Raw genomic sequence first — 21,348 nt, forward strand, 5'->3', positions numbered from 1 at the left:
GCTCCCACAGAGAGGGCCTCCTTAGAGTGCCGTCGGCCAGACAATGCCGGCTGGCGACCCCCAGGGGGAGAGCCTTCTCTGTGGCAGCTCCTGCCCTCTGGAATGACCTACCCCCCGACCTACGTACAGTTGCGGACCTGCGCCTTTTTCGCCGAGCCCTGAAGGCCCATCTATTCTGTGCGGCCGGCCTGGCGTAGTTCGATTATGTTTCAGTGGGGTTTTTTGTATGGGTGTGTTTTTAGAACAGGCCTGTTATTTAATTCGATTTTAAAACAGAAACTATTTATTTATTATCGTGGTTTTTAGTATCGCCTGTTCACCGCCCTGAGTCCCGTAAGGGAGATAGGGTGGTATATAAATTTAATAAATAAATAAATAAAATAAATAAATGAAGAATCCAATATAGTCATACCGATTGTGTTCAGTATTCCAAACACTATACAGTAGCTTCAATTGCAGTACTGCTAAGCTATGCATATCAACAGTGGCAATTATTGTTTAGCTGGAATAGTTTATAAAGTTTGGTGTAATTCTTTCAGTAGCACACACATGAAAGAAATATACTTATGGATCATCATACAATTCAATAAAACATAATACTTCCAGGACTCAGAAATATTTTTATGCCCCTTGATACATAATTAAAATGTTGTTGGATAGATTTGGACCTCCACTATACAGCCTCCACTTGAATGCATTGTGTGAAAATAAGTTTACAATCACTCTTAATAATTGGAATATTGAGATGTCCACAATTGTCCTGATTTCTTACATACAGTCAAACTTCTGTATTCCTTTAGGGATATTGTATAGAATTTTACATCTGGCCTTCCTTCCTTAGCCTCATGCAATACAAGAATATCTAGAAAGCAGCTAAACTCATGGCTCACAACCCTCCTACTATATTGGATTTTTACATGGGGAATTAATAGATGAATAGAAGATAGAAAAGTAAGTTGCTTCATTCTCTGATTTTATGGAATTTCCAGTGTATTCACTAAAGACGATAGTGAAAATTCATGTACTGAGATGGTTTGAGTCATATGCAGTTCTTCTAGTTAAGCCGAAGTGGAAGAGCTTTAAGTTTCTGAGAGTCACATTCCATTCCAGGAGCAAACTTCTATGACAAGCTACTGCTTGTTTTTGAGAAGATAGCTATAACTGTATATCAGCGTTTTCAAAATGATAGCAGCCTAAACCTGTGAGTTCATAACCCTGAACAGCAAAACTGCTATTAAATATGCCTTCTAGCCAAATATGTTGAGTATGCTGCCCTATTTGTAGTAGCAGAAGGATGGGGGTGTGTGTGTTTAAATTGTAGATTTTTAACTGTAGATTTTTAATGCTATACACTACCCAGAGTAACTGTGTGTAAGTTGGGCAGCTATATAAAATTGCTTAATAAATAAATTTACTGTCTGAACACAGGCTAAGGGAGCCTCAAGAACAATAGTCTGAGGTAGCTACAGTAGTTTGAATAAAAAGTCAGATCCCTTATTTTGTCCATGATAAAAGATCTTTATTCTCTTGGTTGTTTAGAGTGGTGCAGTGGCCTAGAGGTGAAGGTGCTTGTCTCCCATTCAGAAGGTTGAGAGTTCAATCCTAGGCAGCGACAGATGTTTCTCTATCAGGGCGCAAAGAGAAAATATCTGCTGTGAACTCCACATAGGTGTCAGAAAGGGCATCTGGCCAGTAAACGCTCAGCTCCATTCAGTTTGTCTGACTCCACCATGATAAAAGGGATTACAGGATCATAAAAAGAAAACAAAATTCTCTTGGATTGTTTCAACTATGAATTCTTGATAATGTTGATATGGCAGATAATACTGACCACATTTTCACAACATTTTCCTAATGAAGCTACTCAAGTTTGCTAAAGTTTTGACTTCCCAGGCAGAGTGTGAAATGATAACTGGAAAATGTTACAATGTTATCTGGGATTTATTTCAGTTTGTAGATTTCTGATAAATAGGTAGGATGCCTTTTATTATGAACTCCAACACTTATGGCTTATTCCAACACTTGGCTCCTTCAATTGGATCTAAGAAGTAGTCAGTTCTTTCTTAGGGGAAGATGTACTAGATGCCTTCAAGAATGAATTGTGGTTTCTTCTGAGGAAGCCTTCCTTGGATCTTTCCTTCTTAGGAATAACTGTTGAGAAAGTGGTGTGGCTTCAATTATAAGTGCACTAGATGAAGTATACTCTCTGGGCCTTTTTCAGGCCATGAATAGAAGAGAAATGGATAGATGACTTTGGTGGATTATCTCAGAACATGGATACAGAGAGTGTCCCCTCCTGGTCTTATTGTCCTTTTAAGTGGCATTTTGTACCATTAATTATGATAACCTTCTGGATGAACTGTGAGAGTTGGATACATGTTTTTCAATAGTTCCTCCTTCCTAAATAGACACTACTGGTAGTAGTAATGCAAGAAGTGGAACTGGCGCGCGCTCTGTCTGATTCCTAATTTTTAACATCTATACGAAAAGGTGCTGGATAAGTATGCCATTGATACCAAACTGTGTCTTACCTTCTTGGACAAAGCCAAAGATGCAGAATAATTCTTGATCCAGTGCTGGGAGGTTCTGATAACCTGGATGGAAGAAACAGGCTGGATGAACTATTTGTCTAAAAATCATCTGGCATTCTGTCTGCTCAGGTTTTAACCATGAGTGGTGTTCCATCCCCATTGAAAGAATAGGTTTGTATGTCCTTTTGTCAAATTTGCAGATAGAGGCTGTGACCTTTGCACAACTTCAGCTGACAGGCCAGCTGCAGCCATTCCTGGAGCAGGACCCCTAGCAACAATAACCCATGTTTTCCTCATCACAGGATGCATTGCTGGAGCATGCTGTACATGGGGCTTCCTTTGAAGATTAACCAGAAACTGCAGCTAGTACAAATGCAAGTATCCACATGCTTGGAAGTGAGAACTGCTGCAGCTGTATAACATTAAGCATTGGCTTTCAATAGATTTACAAATACTATTCAAAGTAGCGGTTGCAAGAGAAGATACTTATGGGACCACCTTCTTCAAAAAGAACTATTTCCTATTTAGTATGTTCATCCCAGTTGGGGATGCTAAATGTTCCCCATATAGGAGAGATGAGCCTGGATATTTCTGTGCAGCACAATATTTTAGCCCTCCCCTTGGAAGTCCAGTTTGTACCAATTCTGGTGCATTTTTGTAAAACTGCCAAGACCAAACTTTTCTGCAGTACATTTGACAGTTAAATATTGCCTGGTTGATGGGCTGGCACCAGCATATTTGAAACTATTTATTACAGGGGTCTTCAAACCCATGGACTTCAACTCCCAGAATTCCTCAGCCGGGCATACCAATTTTAAGCAATTAATTGCAGTTTCAGGGTTTTAACGGCATTCTTTTGTTTTTAATGCTACTTTCAGTTGCCATGAGTTGCGAGTGTACAAGCAAATAAAATCAATATGTATAATTTCAAACAAAGTATTAGGTAAGGACTTGAGTGTAATGTTATATAAAACGTGCAAAACTATACTTTATTGCATGACCATATAAAATTATTTAAAGGGGAGTCTACAAATACATAGTAGTAAAGTTTTCTTTGAGTCAAATTTGTCTCTGGCGACTTCATGGATATATCCATGTAGCTTTCTTTGCAATAAAACAGAAGAAGTCTCTTATAAACTTATGAGGGGGGGAATTGAAATCTCCTAGAAGCAGCTATCTTTGAACAGATATATTAGGGTTTTGGCAGGCTACAATGGAAACTAAATTTCCAAAAGCATATTTCATTAGTTGCAAATCTCCATGAGAAGATGTTGCAAAGACCTGGAGAAAACTGGCTGCTCTTTTGAGTTTCTTTAGAACAGTGGTTCTCAACCTGTGGGTCGGGACCCCATTTGGGGTCGATCGATCATTTCATGGGGGTCGCCAAGCAAGGCTGTCCGCCATTTTTTTTGTCCGCCATTTTTTTTGTCCGCCATTTTTTCCCCCTTTTCCGGTGGGTGCTTTACCTCCCTTGGGCTGGGCCAGCTGGTGGTTGGCCTGCTCTGTCTCTGCCGCTTGCCAGCTACGCCTCGGCCGGCGCAGGGGGCGGAACTACGCATGCGCGGCGCTCCCAGGCAGGGAAAGTCCTCGACTTATGACCGGTTGGGTAGTCCTCGACTTACGACCGGTTTAGTCCTCGACTTACGACCAGTTGGGGTCGCGGCATTAAAAAGGTTGAGAACCACTGCTTTAGAAGCTGGATCTTTCAGTCCAGTGGCAAGTTGAATGTTTTTGTGGCAAGTCCTGTCAATTGACATGTTCCAGGAAAAAGTAAAGGCAGATTTGTTTCCCTTTCCATTATTGACCAAGGCCTTCAAAAGCGGTAAAAATAATGTAATGTGAGCTTCATAGAATTATGCTCATAGTAGCCCTTACTTACAAGTTGTTCTTATTGTTAGAAAAATTACACAAAATGTCTAAAGAAGCTCAAACTACATTTCCTAATGTATCCTCTGAATATCTACATTTGGTGCAAAACCAGTACAAGTCACTGAGACTTCTCAAGTATTGGTTTGATAATTCAAAAACTGTAGTAAAATTGGCTTCACATAGTATAAAATATAGAGACTGGCAAAAAGAATTGCTGTATTTGTCCTTTTATTCCATTCAAAAACTCAAAAGAAAAATACTCTTGACTTCACTTGCTTGAGTTGTTGCAAAAATAATCTTGATCGTTATTTTACTCCTTTGGAACTATTACATCCCCTTTTGTTCTTTTAAGGTGTAATACAGCTTTTAAATGTATCAATGTCTGTGGTTGGATGCGGTTAAAAATCTTGCATAATTGTAAGCGCTTGAACAGAGCTCAAGAAGCAAACCTAAAAGGCCAAGTCCTGACAGACTTGGACTCTCTTTTAAATACTTTATTTCTTCACTGGGAAGAAGTGGAACTAGAGTATCTGCACTTTGAATTTTGTATCCTTTGAGGAAAGAGGACTGGCTTGGTTGAGCTTTGCAATTTAGCTTAATGCATCATCATCATTATGTATATATGTACAAAACAGGAAGTCTTTTCAGATCATATCAGCAAACTACTTCCTTATATGTACAAAAATAAAGTTTTCTGAAACAGCAAAGGCAAAAACTGATATAACATAGGCAAGCCCCATATTTTTAGGCCTATCCAATCATGGGGCAGAGGGGGGGTTAATAGCTAAGGTTGCAATTTCTTTTTCTATGTTCCTGCAAGACCCCAAAGCAGGTACAAATCCAGATTGTACGTTTTTACTGGGTGCTGTAATCATGTCCACAAATGGGATTCCTTTGCAAGGTAAGACTACATTTCCCTATCTTGAAGTGAACTTAGATAATTTTTCCCACAATATGTTGCAGTGAATGCTATTCATATTGGAAGGAAAGGAGATTCTTTATGATTCCAGACAAAACCTATGGTTGTTTAATTAAAGAGCTAGCATTTAATAGAGCTAGCAACTCTCTGAACAACTTCATGCTAACTGAATATTAGAGAAAAGAGAGAATGCATATGTGGATTATTTTTCTGAGTCAATTACTGATATGGGCTGTGGTCAGTTGATCAATTAGAGTTTTCCAATTTTCAGAAATCTGAATTAATATTTTTTAACTCTAGTAGAAAGGCTTTTGTTCATCATGATTGCTATTTGTTTTAATGCTGCTACAACTCTGAATCTAGGTAGTGAAATGCTTTAGAGTCTGCTTTGCAGCCAGAAGATCCTGACTCATGGAAAGTCTTTGGACAGTTCACAAAGGGGTAGTTTCTAGTCATGTATCCTTATGCAGCTGGAAAGTTAGAAGAATAGTGTAATCCAAATCAGAAAATACAAACAGAGTTAATTGTTGAATAGATGTTATAGAAACTGGAATATGATCAGTTGCAATGTATTTGAACTGGGTAGCCAAATGATGAGTTTGGACTATACTTGGAGATTTATATTGTTGTTTCAGATGAGTCCCTAGAGCAGGGGTCCTAACCCCTGGTCCATGGACCGGCACCAGGCTGCAGCATGCCAGAAACCGGGCCACACAAATAAAAGAAGCCCCATCTGCAGGATGCAGGCAGCATGCAAAACCATGCCCCGTTCAGTCCACGGAAAAATCTCTCTCCATGGAACTGGTCTCTGGTGCCCAAAAGGTTGGGGGCTGCTGCCCTAGAGTGCTCTACACCAGACATATCAAACTCGGGACGTCATGTGACATCGCGCAATGTATTGGAGCTTTTTCGCCATTGCCGGCAATGGGGGGTGTGTGGTTTCCCGATGACTTGTCCGGCCCGTGGGCCGGCATTTTAACACCCCTGCTCTATACTAAGAGCAAGGGACAGTACAGAAACATTCAGAATTGAGTCTCATCCATTTATAAAATGCTTATAGGTGAGAGTGCTCTAGAAAATAAGATATTTTGGAAAGATAGTCCAGGGTTATACTTGGTGTAAAAACACTTGGTGCTTTTCTTAAAAGGCATTAGGAACCTCTCTTCTTTTATTTCAGAGATCAGTACCACTCTATTGAAAGCTATAAATGCACTGTATCCATAGATGTTTGTTATTTCAATCAGATGACTGATCTGCACAAACCTGGACTATCTTTTATTTTTATTTTATTTGTTTTATTAAGATGTATAGGTTGTGCTTTTACAAACATACAAAATTGATGTAATAAGATTCCACAGGCAAGAACTGATATCAGTTTTACCTATTCCACAACTGGGTTCTTTCTTCTCCAGGAGATTGTTTTATCTTGATTGAGTCTCCATTTCTTAGTCCTCCTTCAGGTACCAGTTCAGAAGGTCAACAGCAGAATCCTTGGCGCTCTCTGAGCTTGGTTGTTTGCTTGCAGATGTTTCATTACCCTCCTGGGTAACATCACCAGTCAAATAGCTTTCCTATCATTAGATGACACTTATTGTCTATCAGTAATTGCTTCTTTGAGTGTCTGCACACTTTTGCTTGTATCAGTGATACAAGGAGAACTAAAGCTTTACATAGACCTAAGGTCCATCACTGAGTTTTTCAGTTAGCTACATGAACACTTCTGGTATCCAATGAAAATTACATTTGTTTCTGATATGCAAATATTGAAAAATCAGGGGTTGTTGTTTACCCTTACCATGTATCTGGAACAGAAGTGATGGGAACTGGACTTGTTGCCAGGTGACTTCCAGAGTACAAGCCAAGGTCACCTTAGATATCCGATAACTATCTTTTTCATGTGAAATCTGCCCACCCAAGGAGATGGGGGTGGGTCTTCTTGGTGATAACCCCCTCTTCTTTGGAGCAGTTTTCCCCTGGAGCTGAATTCTTCTATTATTATCCTGGATAATTACTGATTATTATTCTAAAGATCTTGCTGTTTAAAAGGGCCCATGGAGAAGGAATGTTCTCCCAAAGAAATGAGGAAGGAATTAGTGGAGGTATATGATTGAAATTGTTGGGGTTCTTTCTTTTGGTGGTGGTGTGTTTGTGTGTGTGTGTGTGTGTGTGTGTGTTTGTGTGCATTTGTGTGCATGTGTCTGTACTCTCGCTATATTGTATACTTGTAACCTTACTTAAAATACTTAGGTTTTGTAAGCAGCCAGTCAACAGATTGCAGCAGCATAGAAACCTTTGTAATAAATAACTAATTCAGTGTCATGGGGACTAAGGCCATGTGGCTCTGTGACTGGCCAGTCTGCTGTCCAAATTCCAGTAACTAATAAACAATTTAGGAACATTAGTTCTGCCTTCTTATAGTCTTATGGGTGATAGGGGAATATCATTCTACTGGACTTCTTGGGATGGAAATTATATATAAAATGATTTAAAACCATGGATTGTACAACCTCTTATTCTCAAATCATTTCTAGTCTCTTCTTGCTCTTGGTTCATTGGATTCCTTTACAGTAATAGGCCAATTATTTGTCATAAAGAAAATATGTACTTCTTTATTGCCTACGTTTGTTTGTTTAATTACGAATGATACTTATAGCTTTCAAAACTCTAGGCTGGATACAAAAAAGGCATACACATAAAGGAAAAAAAGAAATGTACAGCATTTACATTGTTAAAAACCTTAATACCCTAAGGGAAAATCTCATAGATGCTCCAGACTGGAATTGCTTTGAGGACCAAACGTCTGGTGAATCATCACTGCTTTATGGTAGGGGCCATCCATACCTCTGGTGGCAGAGTGTTTCAAAGAAGGGAGACTGCTATTGAATAGACCAGGGGTAGGCAATCTTGGCTCTTTTATGACTCGTGGACTTCCAGAATTGGCTCAGGAATTCTGGGAGTCGAAGTCCACAAGTCATAAAAGAGCCAAGGTTGCCTACCCCTGGGATAGACCTATTCCTCGTCAATGTCGCATGTAACACTCAAGGGACCCACCACGGAAATTTTCTTGAACACTGAATTGGCAGTTTCAATTCTTTGTGGCACCCTGAGAACAAATTACAATGGTCAGATTTTAGGGATGAGGTTGGGGAGATTTGAAAGGTGGAGATGGAAGTGATTTGACTCTGGGAAGCTGCTTTTTCTGTTCTAAAACCTCTAATAAATGCCCCCCCCCATTTTTGACATTTATGAGATAAAGTTTAGTGAATCTGCAAAACATCAGGAAACCATATTGTGGCTCCTAGTCCTTCAAATATAGTCCAATTTTGAGTAAATATAATTCCTAAAATAAAATTAAGATAAGTTTAAAAGACAAACCCAGTAAAAATCACAAATATTTCCATTCCCGCTAGTGTACTTGGCATGGCCCTGCCCCTGTTTTCTCTCTTCCTCAAACCTTTAAGCGCCCGAGCACCCGTTGCCATTCTTGATGAAATCGGCCCTGTGACATTTTCCATTAAATGATGCCCTTTAAGAGGACATTCTGGCCACTTACAGGAAGAGTCTCCTCGGGGTCCTTATCAATGATTTTTTTTGAGCGAGCAGTCAAGAAGTATAACGTATGACTCTCGGATACTCAAGAGTTTATTCCAGAGCTCCAAGCATTATATTTCCAGGTATCTGGTTTTCCATGTTTGCAACAAATGGTTTTATTTGTGGCATGCTTGTTTATCATCTTGTCGTCTTCTGTTCTTGCTTCTCCAGTATCGGCCAGACTTTCACAAGTGTCCTCCCCACAGTCAGGCTGCCCATCTCCTTCTATCCCACCAGGTAAAATCATCTCTTCATCTCAGAAGCACAGCAAAAAGGCACTTAAACAAGTAAGTGGGAGAGCATACTGATTTGTTTATCTGACCTTTAATTTGTGCTTATCTGCATGTTACTTGGCACTAAAAACCTAACCTAACTTTGTGTTAAATTGGCTCTGTGCCTTGCTCCAATTTACATTCTCCTAAAAATTCTACATAATTGAGCATATGGATACAAGGATAAAAGTTAACTAGAATATATGTAATAAAACAAAGCTTCTATTCAAACTGAAGCCATGGAAGAACAGGCAATTTTTCTTAGGATTTTTTCATAAAATTGTAAATCACTTTTCTGTGGAAATGACAACCACCAGGATGCTAGATTTCTTTGCAGCAGTAGGCTCTAGCTATTAGCCAGATAACTTGAGCCTACTGAGTTAACTAATGTTTCATTCAGTTGCAGAACAGTTGTGAAGTAATAATTATTGCTTTATCCTTGGCTCTCATATTTTTCCAAAATAAAAATAAATTATAATTGTCCTTGGTTTACTTATTGCTTAATTTCAGTTGCCCTGTTTACTTTTTGTCTCATGCATCAGCTTGGTATGTTTTTCCTTTCAGATAGGTGGTATTCCACTGGGACTGTGTTTGTTCTGACTCAAAATGCCCTAGCATTTTCTTCATATTGGTCTGTTTTTTTTCCCATTTCTCATTTCTTTCACAGTGATTGTTTCCTTAAGATAATCAGATTTCCAATATAATTTTGAAGAAAATTACATTTTCTCATTTTATATGCTGAATGTTTTTCGTAGCTTTTGAAATTTGTTTGGATTTTTCTCTTGAGATGTTTTCTGTTTTGACTGTGATTTCTTAGACTTCCTTTCACTTCCTTTATTTAGTGCTTTGCAGAAATATGCAAGCAGTTGTTTTTCTTTTAGGAGGATATCTCATTCTGTCAATGCAATACTTTTCTTTTTATTTTAGATACCAGGCTATATTTTCTTTCTTATCTCTAGCTACAGAATATAATACAAAGTAACAGAGTTAGAAGGGACCTTAGAGGAGACACTATATCATTTTAGACAAATTGCTGCCCAATCTCTTCTTAAAAACCTCTAGTGATGGAGCATTCTCAACACGGAGAGTTTTGATCATAATTATGAATTGTATTTGTTGCAGGGCCTATATATAATATAATGTAAATTATATTATTTCCTTACATTCCCCTGGAGCAATTGCTCTGTCTGTATGGGTCAGATTTGTTCATACTTTGTAGAAGATAGCTATGTTTTGAGAAAGGTCTTCTTTGTAATTATGATAATGCCTTGGATATTATCTGGATACTGGGAAATTATTTCGCTAGTGCTCATTAATCATTAATGAAATCAGATTATCCTTTAATCTTGCAACATTGTAAGATTAAATATTTTGCCAAGTATCAAAGGAGGAGAATTTTCCCACTTCTAAATATTTAACATAAGCATTAATTTGGGAATGTCTTTGATAGCAAGATAAAATATGTTGTCTGCAAATCTGGTAATAGGAAAATTATGTTATTTTGCAGTCTTCTGTCTCATTTGTTATATAAAAAGAAATCAATAGGTGACCCAAAATCCATCTTCAGTAAAGTGCAATATGTAATAAATGGTAACAGAACAGTAGTTCTGTCAGCCAGCCATTTCTACATCTCTGCAGGCGTTCCTGAACAAGGAATTCTGTACTACTGTATAGATTTTTCAGCTTAAGAAACTCCTGTATACATTTCACTTTCTTATTAGGCCTTGAAGCAAAAGCAACGGAAACAGCATCATTGCCGAACCAGTGTGCCTGTATCAACTAATCACCACCTCCTACAGCAGCATGTGAAGGTTCCTAACCATTCTGCTCCTGCAAAAGCCGGTATGAGCCCTTTTCAGACACACCTTCTCCGCACAATACTGCTAATTGTTTTCCTCAAAAATCAGCTCATCACCCTTGACCTCTGATGACAGCAAGATATATTTAAATATTTATATTTAATTAGCCTACTGTCATCAGAAGACTTGAGAAATAAGTCAGTAGTTAATTCTTTTAGATAGTGTTACATTCAGTTAAAACAATTAAGTTTAATTATTCTTTTCTTTGCAGCTTGGGAAGGAAAACAGTCAGATGGACATTCAAGTAGCCCACAGAATTCTACTTCTAGTTCTTCTCCCTCTGTTAAAATTGAGCCTTCCTTGCCAATCCTTGGGAAGAAACCATTCCAGAGATCTGAGAGGCTCCATGCAAGTAAGACAACAGCTTTCTTTAAAAAAAAATATTGCCTGACACTTTATCAGGATGTGAAACTTAGAAATATTTTATTTGTATTGTTATTTTGAATAAAATAAAATAATAAAACAAATAAATACATTTGAAAATGTATTTTATTATTCATTTTTAAATTTTTAATGCTTTGGTTATTCCAGAAAAAACAAAAATGGATTGGACAAGTTTAGAAAAAAGGCCTTTCTGTCTGTATATGTGGGGTTTTCTTAGCTTTCTATTTCCCACTAGAAGAGCAGCTGCTAAATGAACAGCCTGAGTTTTCACTTCATTCGGTTTACCTCATGTGAGTCTCTGTTTGAGATAACATTGCTGTATAGCTTGTTTAAAACCAGTGAATTTTACCATATAATCTAGATGAAGCTAAAAGCAGTCAGTACTTTTTAAATATGTGTCATATTTGAAGTATTTAATGAAGTTGGATTAGACTAAGGTTTACTAAGCCAGCTTTCTTTCTAGTAAGAAGTATTCAAGGCAACTAAGTACAAATGGAATAGTAAAGAATGTTGGAAAATCGAAATGCTTTGTGTTTGAAGTTCTCCTTTTTCTATTTTGTGCTCAGGATGAGATTTTCTAGCTCACAGAAAGTATTCCAAGCTCAAATATTTTGTACTCATATTCCTGATATCTTTTCTGGTGAAGGATTATGAGTGGTATATCTGAAATGCACTGCACAGAAGCAATTTTTAGAAATTACACATAAGTAACACTTCAATAAGCTAGAGTTCTAGCATCCCTGGAGATTTCACTGACTTAGTTGTGGACTTTGAGAGCTGCCATCCATCTTATTTCCTTTAACATTCTTTCTGTGTAATAGAGGAAGAGTTGTCCTATAACATTAACATATTTAAGAAGATTTGTCAAGTGGAGTGGATTTCCAGACTGAAGTATCAGTCCTGGATAGGGACTTTCCCATTCCTTGTGAGAAGCAGAAGCAAAATGGGTAGAGCTCTTCTTCCTAATAATGATCTTTGGTTTCTCTTTTATTAGGGCAGCTGAAGAGGACAAAATGTGCTGAAATCGATGTAGAAACCCCAGAATCCATCTTGGTGAACACCAATCTGCGAGCTCTAATCAACAAGCATACATTCATGGGACTACCAATTGAATGTCAGCAGAAGCTGCTCCTGCTCCTGCCAGAGGTGGACAGGCAGGTGTGTGCCCATGGAGGGAGGGGAGGAAACAAGTCAGGGGTCAACTTTTCCCCACAGTTTTATATAACAGAGCTATTGTGCAGAACTTGGGCTGTGAGGGCCCAGTGTTCCCAATACTCAATAAAATGGTCTTCTGTGTTAGCAAATGGGTGTTCAGTTTGTGAAACTCATCTTGTTTTCTGCTTCCTTGGCCCAGAATTAAAACAATCTTGTAACAGCAAGAATTGACTCTCTATTGGCTCCCTGTGGTAGTTTAGAGCGCTGTAAAAGGAAACAGTCTTTTTTTAGGCTCCTGGTGCTCTAATATTGGCATTTTTAATGAGAAAAGTCTTAACCTTCAATACTTTTACTATGGTTTGATTGTGACATTTAGTGCAAAGAAGTGCAAATCCACTTTGAGAGGCTTGCCAATTCAGTTATTCCCATAGCTATGTATATACATCTCCAAATATTGTAATAGGATATCCAGGCCTTCATGGGGAATGCCTGATGCCCTTAGGACAGATGGGGGCATGCTTTCATATATATTGTATTTTTTTATATGTATGCAATATGCAAAAACACTGTTGTACTGTGCTCTTATTCCCATTTTTTTCCCAGTTCCCAAAGTCTCTGCACAAATGAACAATCATTCTCAAATCATTTATAAGGCAGAAGAGGCTAAAAGTGGCCTGTCAGAGACCATCTTACCCTTGAAAGATAAAGTGCAAGGAGTTCCTTCTTTTAGGCTGCTCTAGGATTAACCCATAGCTTTATCTGCCTGATTTTATGAATTCCTGAGGAAAGTTGAGTACTTGGCAGCATATTGTTATTCATCCTACCCCATTTGTCTTTCAGATCGGAATGGATGGCTTGATGAAGCTTAGCAGTTCTGCCCTCAACAATGAATTCTTTAATTCTGCTGCGCAAGGATGGAAGGAGCGACTGTCGGAAGGTGAGGACATCCAGAGGCAGGTCTCTAGGTTTCTGAGGGTGTTTCAGAAAGGTTGGTGAGAATGAACAGATTTTTACTGAAAGAATTACTTGTGCAAAGAAGCATGAGATCAGAGCAATAAATGAAATAAAAATAACCTCCTTTGCCATTTCTAAGGTATGAATAGAAAAGAACCTTTTGAAAAGATTGGTGATATTTATGTTCTGGAAAATCAGGGCAGCAATTGAGTTTGAAAAGGCAGACATTTCTGTATCTTGCTAACTTCTTTTTTTCCGCTCTGTGTGTGTGGCAGGGGAGTTCACTCCAGAGATGCAGCTAAGACTACGGCAGGAACTAGAAAAGGAGAAGAAAGTGGAACTTTGGAAAGAGCACTTCTTTGAGAACTATTATGGTCAGAGGTAAGGATTTAACCTGCCATACCTGATCAAAATACCTTTTTCTTTTCTTTCTGAGATTTTTGAGCTGATGGTATGTGGGCCTGGTCTCTGAACTATACAACTGCTTCGAGGCTGCTTTGGAGGAATGCTTTACTTTGTATTGCACCATTCAGAAATGAATTATCCAAATAGTCAAAGCACTTTAAATATTTGATTCCAGAAATATTTTAAATAATTTTGGAAAGATGTCTAATATTTCAGTTGAGGGTTGAAAGAGTAGTCTCTTGAGTAGAATGTCCATCGCTGATAAGATATTAAAGCTAGAACTTCTCTGTTCAAAGAATGGTCTATTGGCTAGTGCAGTGCAAATCTCTGCTGCGTTGTTTTTTATAAGGTATATGGCTCTCAGGATAGGAGCACCTCCTGCTATTTCAACTTCAGAGGGAGGGAAGAAGGAGCTTACAGCAGTTTTAAAGGAAGAGGTCTCCACTGCCTGCCTTAAGGCCCTGATTAGTCTCTTCTCCTTTAATCTACTATGTCAGCTTTGGTCCTCCTCAGTTACTGCTTTTTCATAATGAAGAAAAAGATCCTTTCCTTTGACAGTCACTTGAGATTTTCCATTATGCTTCATTCTCTTCTTCTATCACTCTGTATCTATTCATTCCTAATCTAGCTATTGCTTTAATCCATTCCCTGGGTCTGCATCAGTCATTCAAATAACATATTAACTCACAAAAAACTAGCAAAGATTAACATAAATCAAGCTTAGCATGTTGTGTAAATGTACCTACTAGGTATTTATTTGACCTAGGTACATATATAACAAGAACCAACCTATTACTATTCTGACAGGCTTCAGTACTTGTTGCTTCCCTGTGAAAAGTTGGCACTTAACAAAAGATTTCCTTATTGAATGACACTCTCTGCTTGATGACCAGGGAAGAATTGCCCTGTATCTTACCAATGTCTCTGCTTTCTCTTTCTGTCTTCTAGTTCCGGCTTAAGCCTTGAAGAGTCCAAGCAATTGACATCTCATATTCCTACTGTTCAGAATCAAGCACAGGCTGGGAATCTAGCACCTCAGTTACAGAAATGCATAGTAGTCCATAAAACAGCACCTGACAAAGAACAGACCAATTCTCTGGTGGGTCCAAAGGTACAGGTTCTCCCAGCTGTAACAGCAGCCGCTAAAGGAGAGGAGATTGAGCAGCCCAAGATCTTTAAGCCAGAAGAGCGTGTAAATTCTTCTGACAACAGTGCCTCCTTCCAGAGTAGCAGCCAGATTCCTCAGAAGCTTTCCAACAGAGTTGAGGAGTTAAAAGAGGTGACACCACAGCCTGCTTGCCTGGAGTCCCTGGTGAGACAAATTCCAAGCAAACCAAAGAATGCAGCCATTGCTGGCACTATACCAAGCCCAGAAGTAAAATCTCAGGAGATTTCTGCAAAGGAGACTCCTGCCACTTGCACAGAACAAATGGATACTGGAAGCCGGGCTTTCAAGAGAAAATCAGAGATTCCTGAAGAGGCACTGATGACACCCGAAAAACAGCTCCATGTGACAGAAAAGTGCCCCACCAGGCTGCCTTTTCAGGGCCCACTGCAGCGCTTTCCCATCGCGCCCACACCAAAAGTCCCTCCGCTCAGGGTAAAGGAACCATATGTGTTAAGCTCATTCTGTAATGACTTCTGCAAGCTGATGAGTTCCTTTGTCACAATCCCTGTGACAATTGTTCTTCATTTCTATTTTGAAAGCGAAAGAACACCTGTCACTGCAGATTGCTGGCTGGCTGAATGTTTGCAAGCAAATGAGAGTGGGATGAGCTCAGTTTGGTCAATTCTGATCAGGGAGATTCAGCACAAGAGTGTTTGAATGACATCTTAACTTTCACCACTGATAATCTCACTTTAAGAGGGATCCCATGGATGAAGAGGAAAGACCTTGTTTTTAAGCCAAGGCATTTGAGTTGCTTCATTTACTTCAGGGATTCTCTGTGTAATTTTTTTCATACACAATGAATGGATGAATAAACGAACGAATGAATGGGTGAGTGGGTGGGTGGGTGAACGAACAATCAAATACTGGGAAGTTATCAGCTCTAAGGTTGATGAATTAGTAGTCTAAATTTTTGGCTACTGCAGCTCCTTTTTTTCAGAAGGAGGTACTTATTCATTTTAGCAGCCTCTTGAAAGAATAGATGGGCATAAGAGAGTTCAGTGTATTCAACTTGATCTGTCTTCCAACAAGATGGTGAGTGTTTTCATTGGAACTGACACTCATGAGACTCATTTTCTCTTGAGTCTCTTGTTTTGTTCCAAGATAAGAAACATGAGTGAGAGGTGCTTTACCTTGCAGTTTATTGATGCACTTTCCTCTCTTCCAGATCCACGTCTCCAGAATCCAAGGATCTCCAGCATTACTGTCTGCTAGCCAGGTCTCTCCCAGGCCCCCCTTCCCGATCATCAGAAGAACAGGGGCCAGAACTTTGGCCGACGTCAAAGCCAGGGCTAGAATGGCCAGGGCCCAGCGAGCAGCTGCTGCAGCCGAAGCAGCCACAGCAGCCTCCATTGCTGCTTCTGCTGCCTCCTTTGTGGAAGCCATCCCGGGGCCGGGGCCAGGAGGGGGGAAAGGAGAGGACAAGAGCAGTCCACTCTCAGGGAGGCCTCTCGGAGCTACATTGGACATGGCAGGCTCTGGAACCAGGACAAGTCCAAAAAGTTTTTTTCCCTCTTGCTCAGCCCCTTTCTCCCCAGCAGATTCCCCAGCTCCAAAACCAGCAGCTACAAGCAGTGCTGCTAGAGCACAACTACAGCCGGCTCCCCCAGCACAATCCAGAACTGCAAGCAGCAACCCAGAGATGGAGAGGAGCGGGTCAATCTCGCAAACAGCAATAGGGAATGTCAACTGTACAAATCCCAGCCTTTTGACTGTGCCTGTCACTCAGGATGTCACAGCTTCTTTGGGCTCAACAACTGATCTTGCTTCCATGAGGGAGAAACTTAGAAATAACCCTCTTGCACTTAACCAGGTCACAAGAACATCCTGTGCATTTGAGACTGGAGTGAACTGCAAAAATATATTGAAAACAGCTTCTACTGCCAGCACAGGCGTTTCAGAAGACAAAGCCAATGCCTTGCTTTCTGTATCCCTTGTGTCGGCTGGACCCTTCAAGGCACCCCCTCCCCTTTCTTCTTCTTCACCTAGCACTGTGCCCGTGTCCCCCTTACCTTCTCCTTCCCATAACACTTTGTTGGTAGCCCGCAGCCCTAAAGTCCCCCCAGGCTCCTCAGGTTCAAGTGGAATTACCTCTGCAGTAAAGTCCAGCTCCAGTATACCTGCTAATAATCCTCTGGTGACTCAGCTGCTGCAAGGTAAAGAAGTCCCAATGGAGCAGATCCTCCCAAAGCCTCTGACAAGAGGTGAGATTAAGACTGTTGCACTGCCTGTGAAGGCAGGCAAAGCAACCACAATTGTTTCCAGGCCTGGCCCTCCAAGGGAAGGGGAAGGAAAGCTGCACGTCACTTTCCCAGCAGGTAGGAAGCCAAACCTTAGTCACTGTGGACAGTCCCAAGATCCTTCATCCTTATCCTCTTTATCAGGGCAGGACTTGTGGAGCAAACCTACAGTCCTGTACAGTAGCCAGGAAATTTCAGGCAAGACTGCCCAAGAACATATTCTCCAGACTGTCATGCCGAAAGTCCCTGTGCAGAGCCTCCCTGCTGCTCCTTCTCCCCCTCCACGTCTCCCCCTCCTCCCCCCACACTTCCCAGTAGAGAGCAGCTCCACCAGCCAAAGTTTCACACTGGGATTCATAGGGAGAAGGACATTCAAGCCTGCCATGTCTGGCCATTACCTCCTGAATGTTTCTACCTATGGGCGCTGCCCAGAGAACCTAAGAAGAAACCTTGCCCTACCCCCAGAGAGCCAGCAATGCTCAGACAAGCCCCCGATGAAATTAGAGGATCAGAAGCATATATCTAGAGATGACAGTAAAAATAATAGTGGTGGTGAAAATGAAGGAGACACAGATGGCAATGTGACTGAACATGAAACAGCACATCTCAAGATTAAAGAGGAATCTCTGGCTCCAGGAAGAGGAGGAGGAAGGCGGGCAACTTCAAATGTAAAACTGGAGCAGGCAGCAATAAGCCACAAGGATGGAAGGATTTGCTTTTTCCCAGCAGGTCAAAACTATGCTGAAAGCAAATCGGCAAAAGATTTTGTTCAAGCAGCCCAGGAAAAAGTGGCCCAGACAACTAGAGGAGAAATGAGACCTTGCAGTGGGGAACGTCAGACTTGTGCTCCAGCAAATGTTATTCTACAGCGGCCCCTGCTGCTTTCACCCTCACCCTCTCCTCAGCTCTTTGGAAACCCTACTCCTGCACAACTTGTTGGACCAGGCTACAGTGGCACGATCAATGTTTCCACTTCTCCAGACATGCATCAAGATACTCTCCTGACTGGACTATCGGACCCCAGCCGCATAGGGGATGTAGTGTCCTTCTCTGTAACTGTAACAACTATCCCTGCTAGCCAGTCAGCAAATACTGGTAGCCATGGACAATCTCTCCGTGGCCAGGCTTTTGCAGAAGATGGTGGCTTGGAGGACTTGCCCTCAAAGTGCTACTGTCGCTTGAAAGCCATGATTGTGTGCAAAGGCTGCGGGGCCTTCTGCCATGATGACTGTATTGGCCCCTCCAAGCTCTGTGTTTCCTGTCTTGTTGTGCGGTAGCAGTTTTGCTAGATGGCATCTTGTCTAGGGAGCAGGAGGGGCATGCTGCTGAGTCAAGAGTCCCTATCCTATCCCACTCCACATCTACTTTGTTTCCTTGAGAATGAAGAAAGCACCTTGGATGAATGGCTGAACCCAGTGGGACAAGTGTGTGCACTTAAGGAATCATGTAAATATGTTGCATTGTTTTGTCTTAAAGTTATTATTTTTTCCAACCTTGAGATAAATCTATGGATGTGAACCTCATGCTCATTTTGCCTCTTGTCCTATAGTATAGCAGGATTCTGGCCCAGTAGGTTCCTCTTCACCATCAATGTCTCTGTTTCCCATAGGGCCTTGATTTGCTTCCACCTTGCTACCATCATGGCCTCCATGTTTTTCTTTGACTTGCCAAATGTCCTAGTGAAACACAGTGATTGTGACTATTATATCAGCAGCCCTAAGCAACAGGAACATCAAAAGGTGGGCAGATAGCCTACCACCCAGTTGAACTGCTGTTTACAGTAAACAATTCTTCTTTATTGTATAAAATCACCTTGAGAAGAGGCAGTGTATTGCAGATCATCAGAATTTTCAGGGCAGAATGGGGCTTGGTGGGGATAGTTTATAATTCTAAATTAACCAATGGCAGCAGTGATGATTTCCATTTCCTGATATGAATGTGTGTGCTCTGGCCTTAGAATTTCAATCAAGATGCAGCAGCACAAACTCTTTTGGTCCCAGGCTCTAGATTCTCATTTTTCAAGAAAAAAAATGGTGAGGTAAATGCTGTGGAATAGGGCAGAAGAAACGTTTCAGATTTTTTAACATCAAGCCATAATTTTGGGTCAGTTTGTCAGCTTCTGGAATCAGCTCTGACTCTGAAATTGAAAATTTCAAGCTGGAAAAGGTAGTGGGAGGATGTTATTCCCTTGTGTGCATTCTGCAATTGCACTCTAAAGGTGTGGAACATTATATTTAGAGGAGGAATTGATCCTGCTCAGAATCACCATATTTAAAATAAAATGGAGTTTCTTGACCTGGATTTCACTTATAGAAGGAAGGGCATTTCCTTGGAAGTAATTTGCAGGATGCCATGTCAATTGATGGATGGAACTTAAGCTTTTAGGATGAAACCTGAGCCATACAAAATTAGTTCTACACTTTCTGACACCTTATTTTGTTTGCCCTCCCCTTGCCTTCCCCTCCCCATATTCATTTCTATTGCCAGAGACTCAAACTAATTATTGATAAAGTGCTTTTAAGATTAGGCAGTAATCAGGTTCCATATTCTTGGTTTGTAGAATGTATTTTGCTCTTTATTGGCCTTGTCAGTGTTGTGCCAAGATAGCTCTCAAAGCATGGCAGGATTTTCTATGTCTCCTATTCTTAACTCTACTAGGAAAAGACTAAATTATGGAGGTTTGATGAAACCAGCATAATTTTTTCCAGCTCCAGATTCTGCTTTTTGTGAGGCTGATTTAAACTGAGTTAGAGATACTTAGAGTGTCCGCAGCTTTGTTTAATAGCTCCATTGTAGTTTGGTTGCATATAACTACAAAATTGTACATGGCAATTTGGGCTCCAGTCCCCAATTAATGTGCAGGTTTTTAGATAAAGTACTACCCACTAAGTAATCGGAAAAGCTGTCAAGTCAGAATAAATGAAGAGAAGAACAAGCTTTAGAAGGTAAGTTGGGTAAAATATTTTCCTTTTGATAGATAAAAATAGGAAAAGATAGTTTAGCCAAGGCACACCCTCTCCATGCAAGTTGAACTATATAATTTCCAGTTTCCATCTTTCATTCTAGATAAAAGCCAATATTGATGTTTATGGCTTGAGACAGTTTCACCATTAACCTTTTAAAAAATGTGTTAAGGCACCTGACTAGAAATCAGGAAACCAGTGCTAGTCCCACCATAGTCATGAAAGCCAGCAGGGTGGCCAAGGGCCAGTCACACACACTCAGCCCAATTTACCTCAGGGGGTTGTTGTGGGGAAAATAGGGAGTTTTAGATATGTTCCCTGCTTGAGTTATTTACAGAAATAATAAAGGTGGGAGTAAAAAAAGAGAGAATTGCTTGGAAGAAAGCCAAGGACTCCATTACCCATTTCAACAAGCATCACCCATTTCTATTACTCATCATGGAAATACCACATTATAATCAGTGCTACAGGAATTGGATCACTTTTGATTTTAAATTGTGATCTGGCCTTCTGTTTTTAATAATGGTCTGCCAGATATTTCCCAGCAGCCTATTGACGAGTATAGAAGTCACTTCTCTTTCAAGTTGTGTGTGCCCCCAAAACAGCACCTCTTGGGTAAGCCTATTATCTTCCCTAAATTTGTATTATACCTTGAAGAAGGTATCAAAGGCAGTATCACATTTTGTATTGGTCAGTTCTATAAGTTAGCCATATATTTTTTGCATGTTTTACATCTACAGTGTTTATACAGGAGTATCAGTGTGTATCGTTCTTTTACACATAGGTAAAAATACATCAATGTGTATTGTGCTTTACATAGTAAAAGAGTGGTCAACATCCACAGGAAACATAATTTTTAATAGAGTTAATAAGAACCAGGAAGAAAACAAAATTTAGGTAAATTCAATTACACAAGACACGTCTTTACATTAAGAATTAAAGTAAATACCGGTAAGTTAGATGGCATGAATTTCTAGTGCTTATACTTTTCTTTACTCTTTTTATTCAATAGTTCATAAATGTATAAACTGTTATCAG

General features: G+C 40.1%; 1 protein-coding gene across 1 annotated transcript in view; it reads left to right on the forward strand.

Moving 5' to 3' along the window:
* Positions 1-18,825, forward strand: part of ASXL2 (ASXL transcriptional regulator 2) — a 24,965-nt gene extending 6,140 nt beyond the window's left edge. Inside the window, exons 3-11 of the mRNA XM_029285390.1 lie at positions 9,082-9,197; positions 10,904-11,024; positions 11,253-11,393; positions 12,420-12,583; positions 13,421-13,517; positions 13,810-13,915; positions 14,888-15,539; positions 16,276-17,928; positions 18,031-18,825. Of these exons, the coding sequence (XP_029141223.1) occupies positions 9,082-9,197; positions 10,904-11,024; positions 11,253-11,393; positions 12,420-12,583; positions 13,421-13,517; positions 13,810-13,915; positions 14,888-15,539; positions 16,276-17,928; positions 18,031-18,624 (3,644 nt within the window). The 3' untranslated portion in view covers positions 18,625-18,825. The remainder of the gene's footprint in view (positions 1-9,081; positions 9,198-10,903; positions 11,025-11,252; positions 11,394-12,419; positions 12,584-13,420; positions 13,518-13,809; positions 13,916-14,887; positions 15,540-16,275; positions 17,929-18,030) is intronic.
* Positions 18,826-21,348: the final 2,523 nt, after the last annotated feature.

Source organism: Protobothrops mucrosquamatus, unplaced genomic scaffold (assembly GCF_001527695.2).
Source record: "Protobothrops mucrosquamatus isolate PMUCROS unplaced genomic scaffold, P.Mucros_1.0 scaffold1598, whole genome shotgun sequence".
Taxonomy (NCBI): Eukaryota; Metazoa; Chordata; class Lepidosauria; order Squamata; family Viperidae; genus Protobothrops; species Protobothrops mucrosquamatus.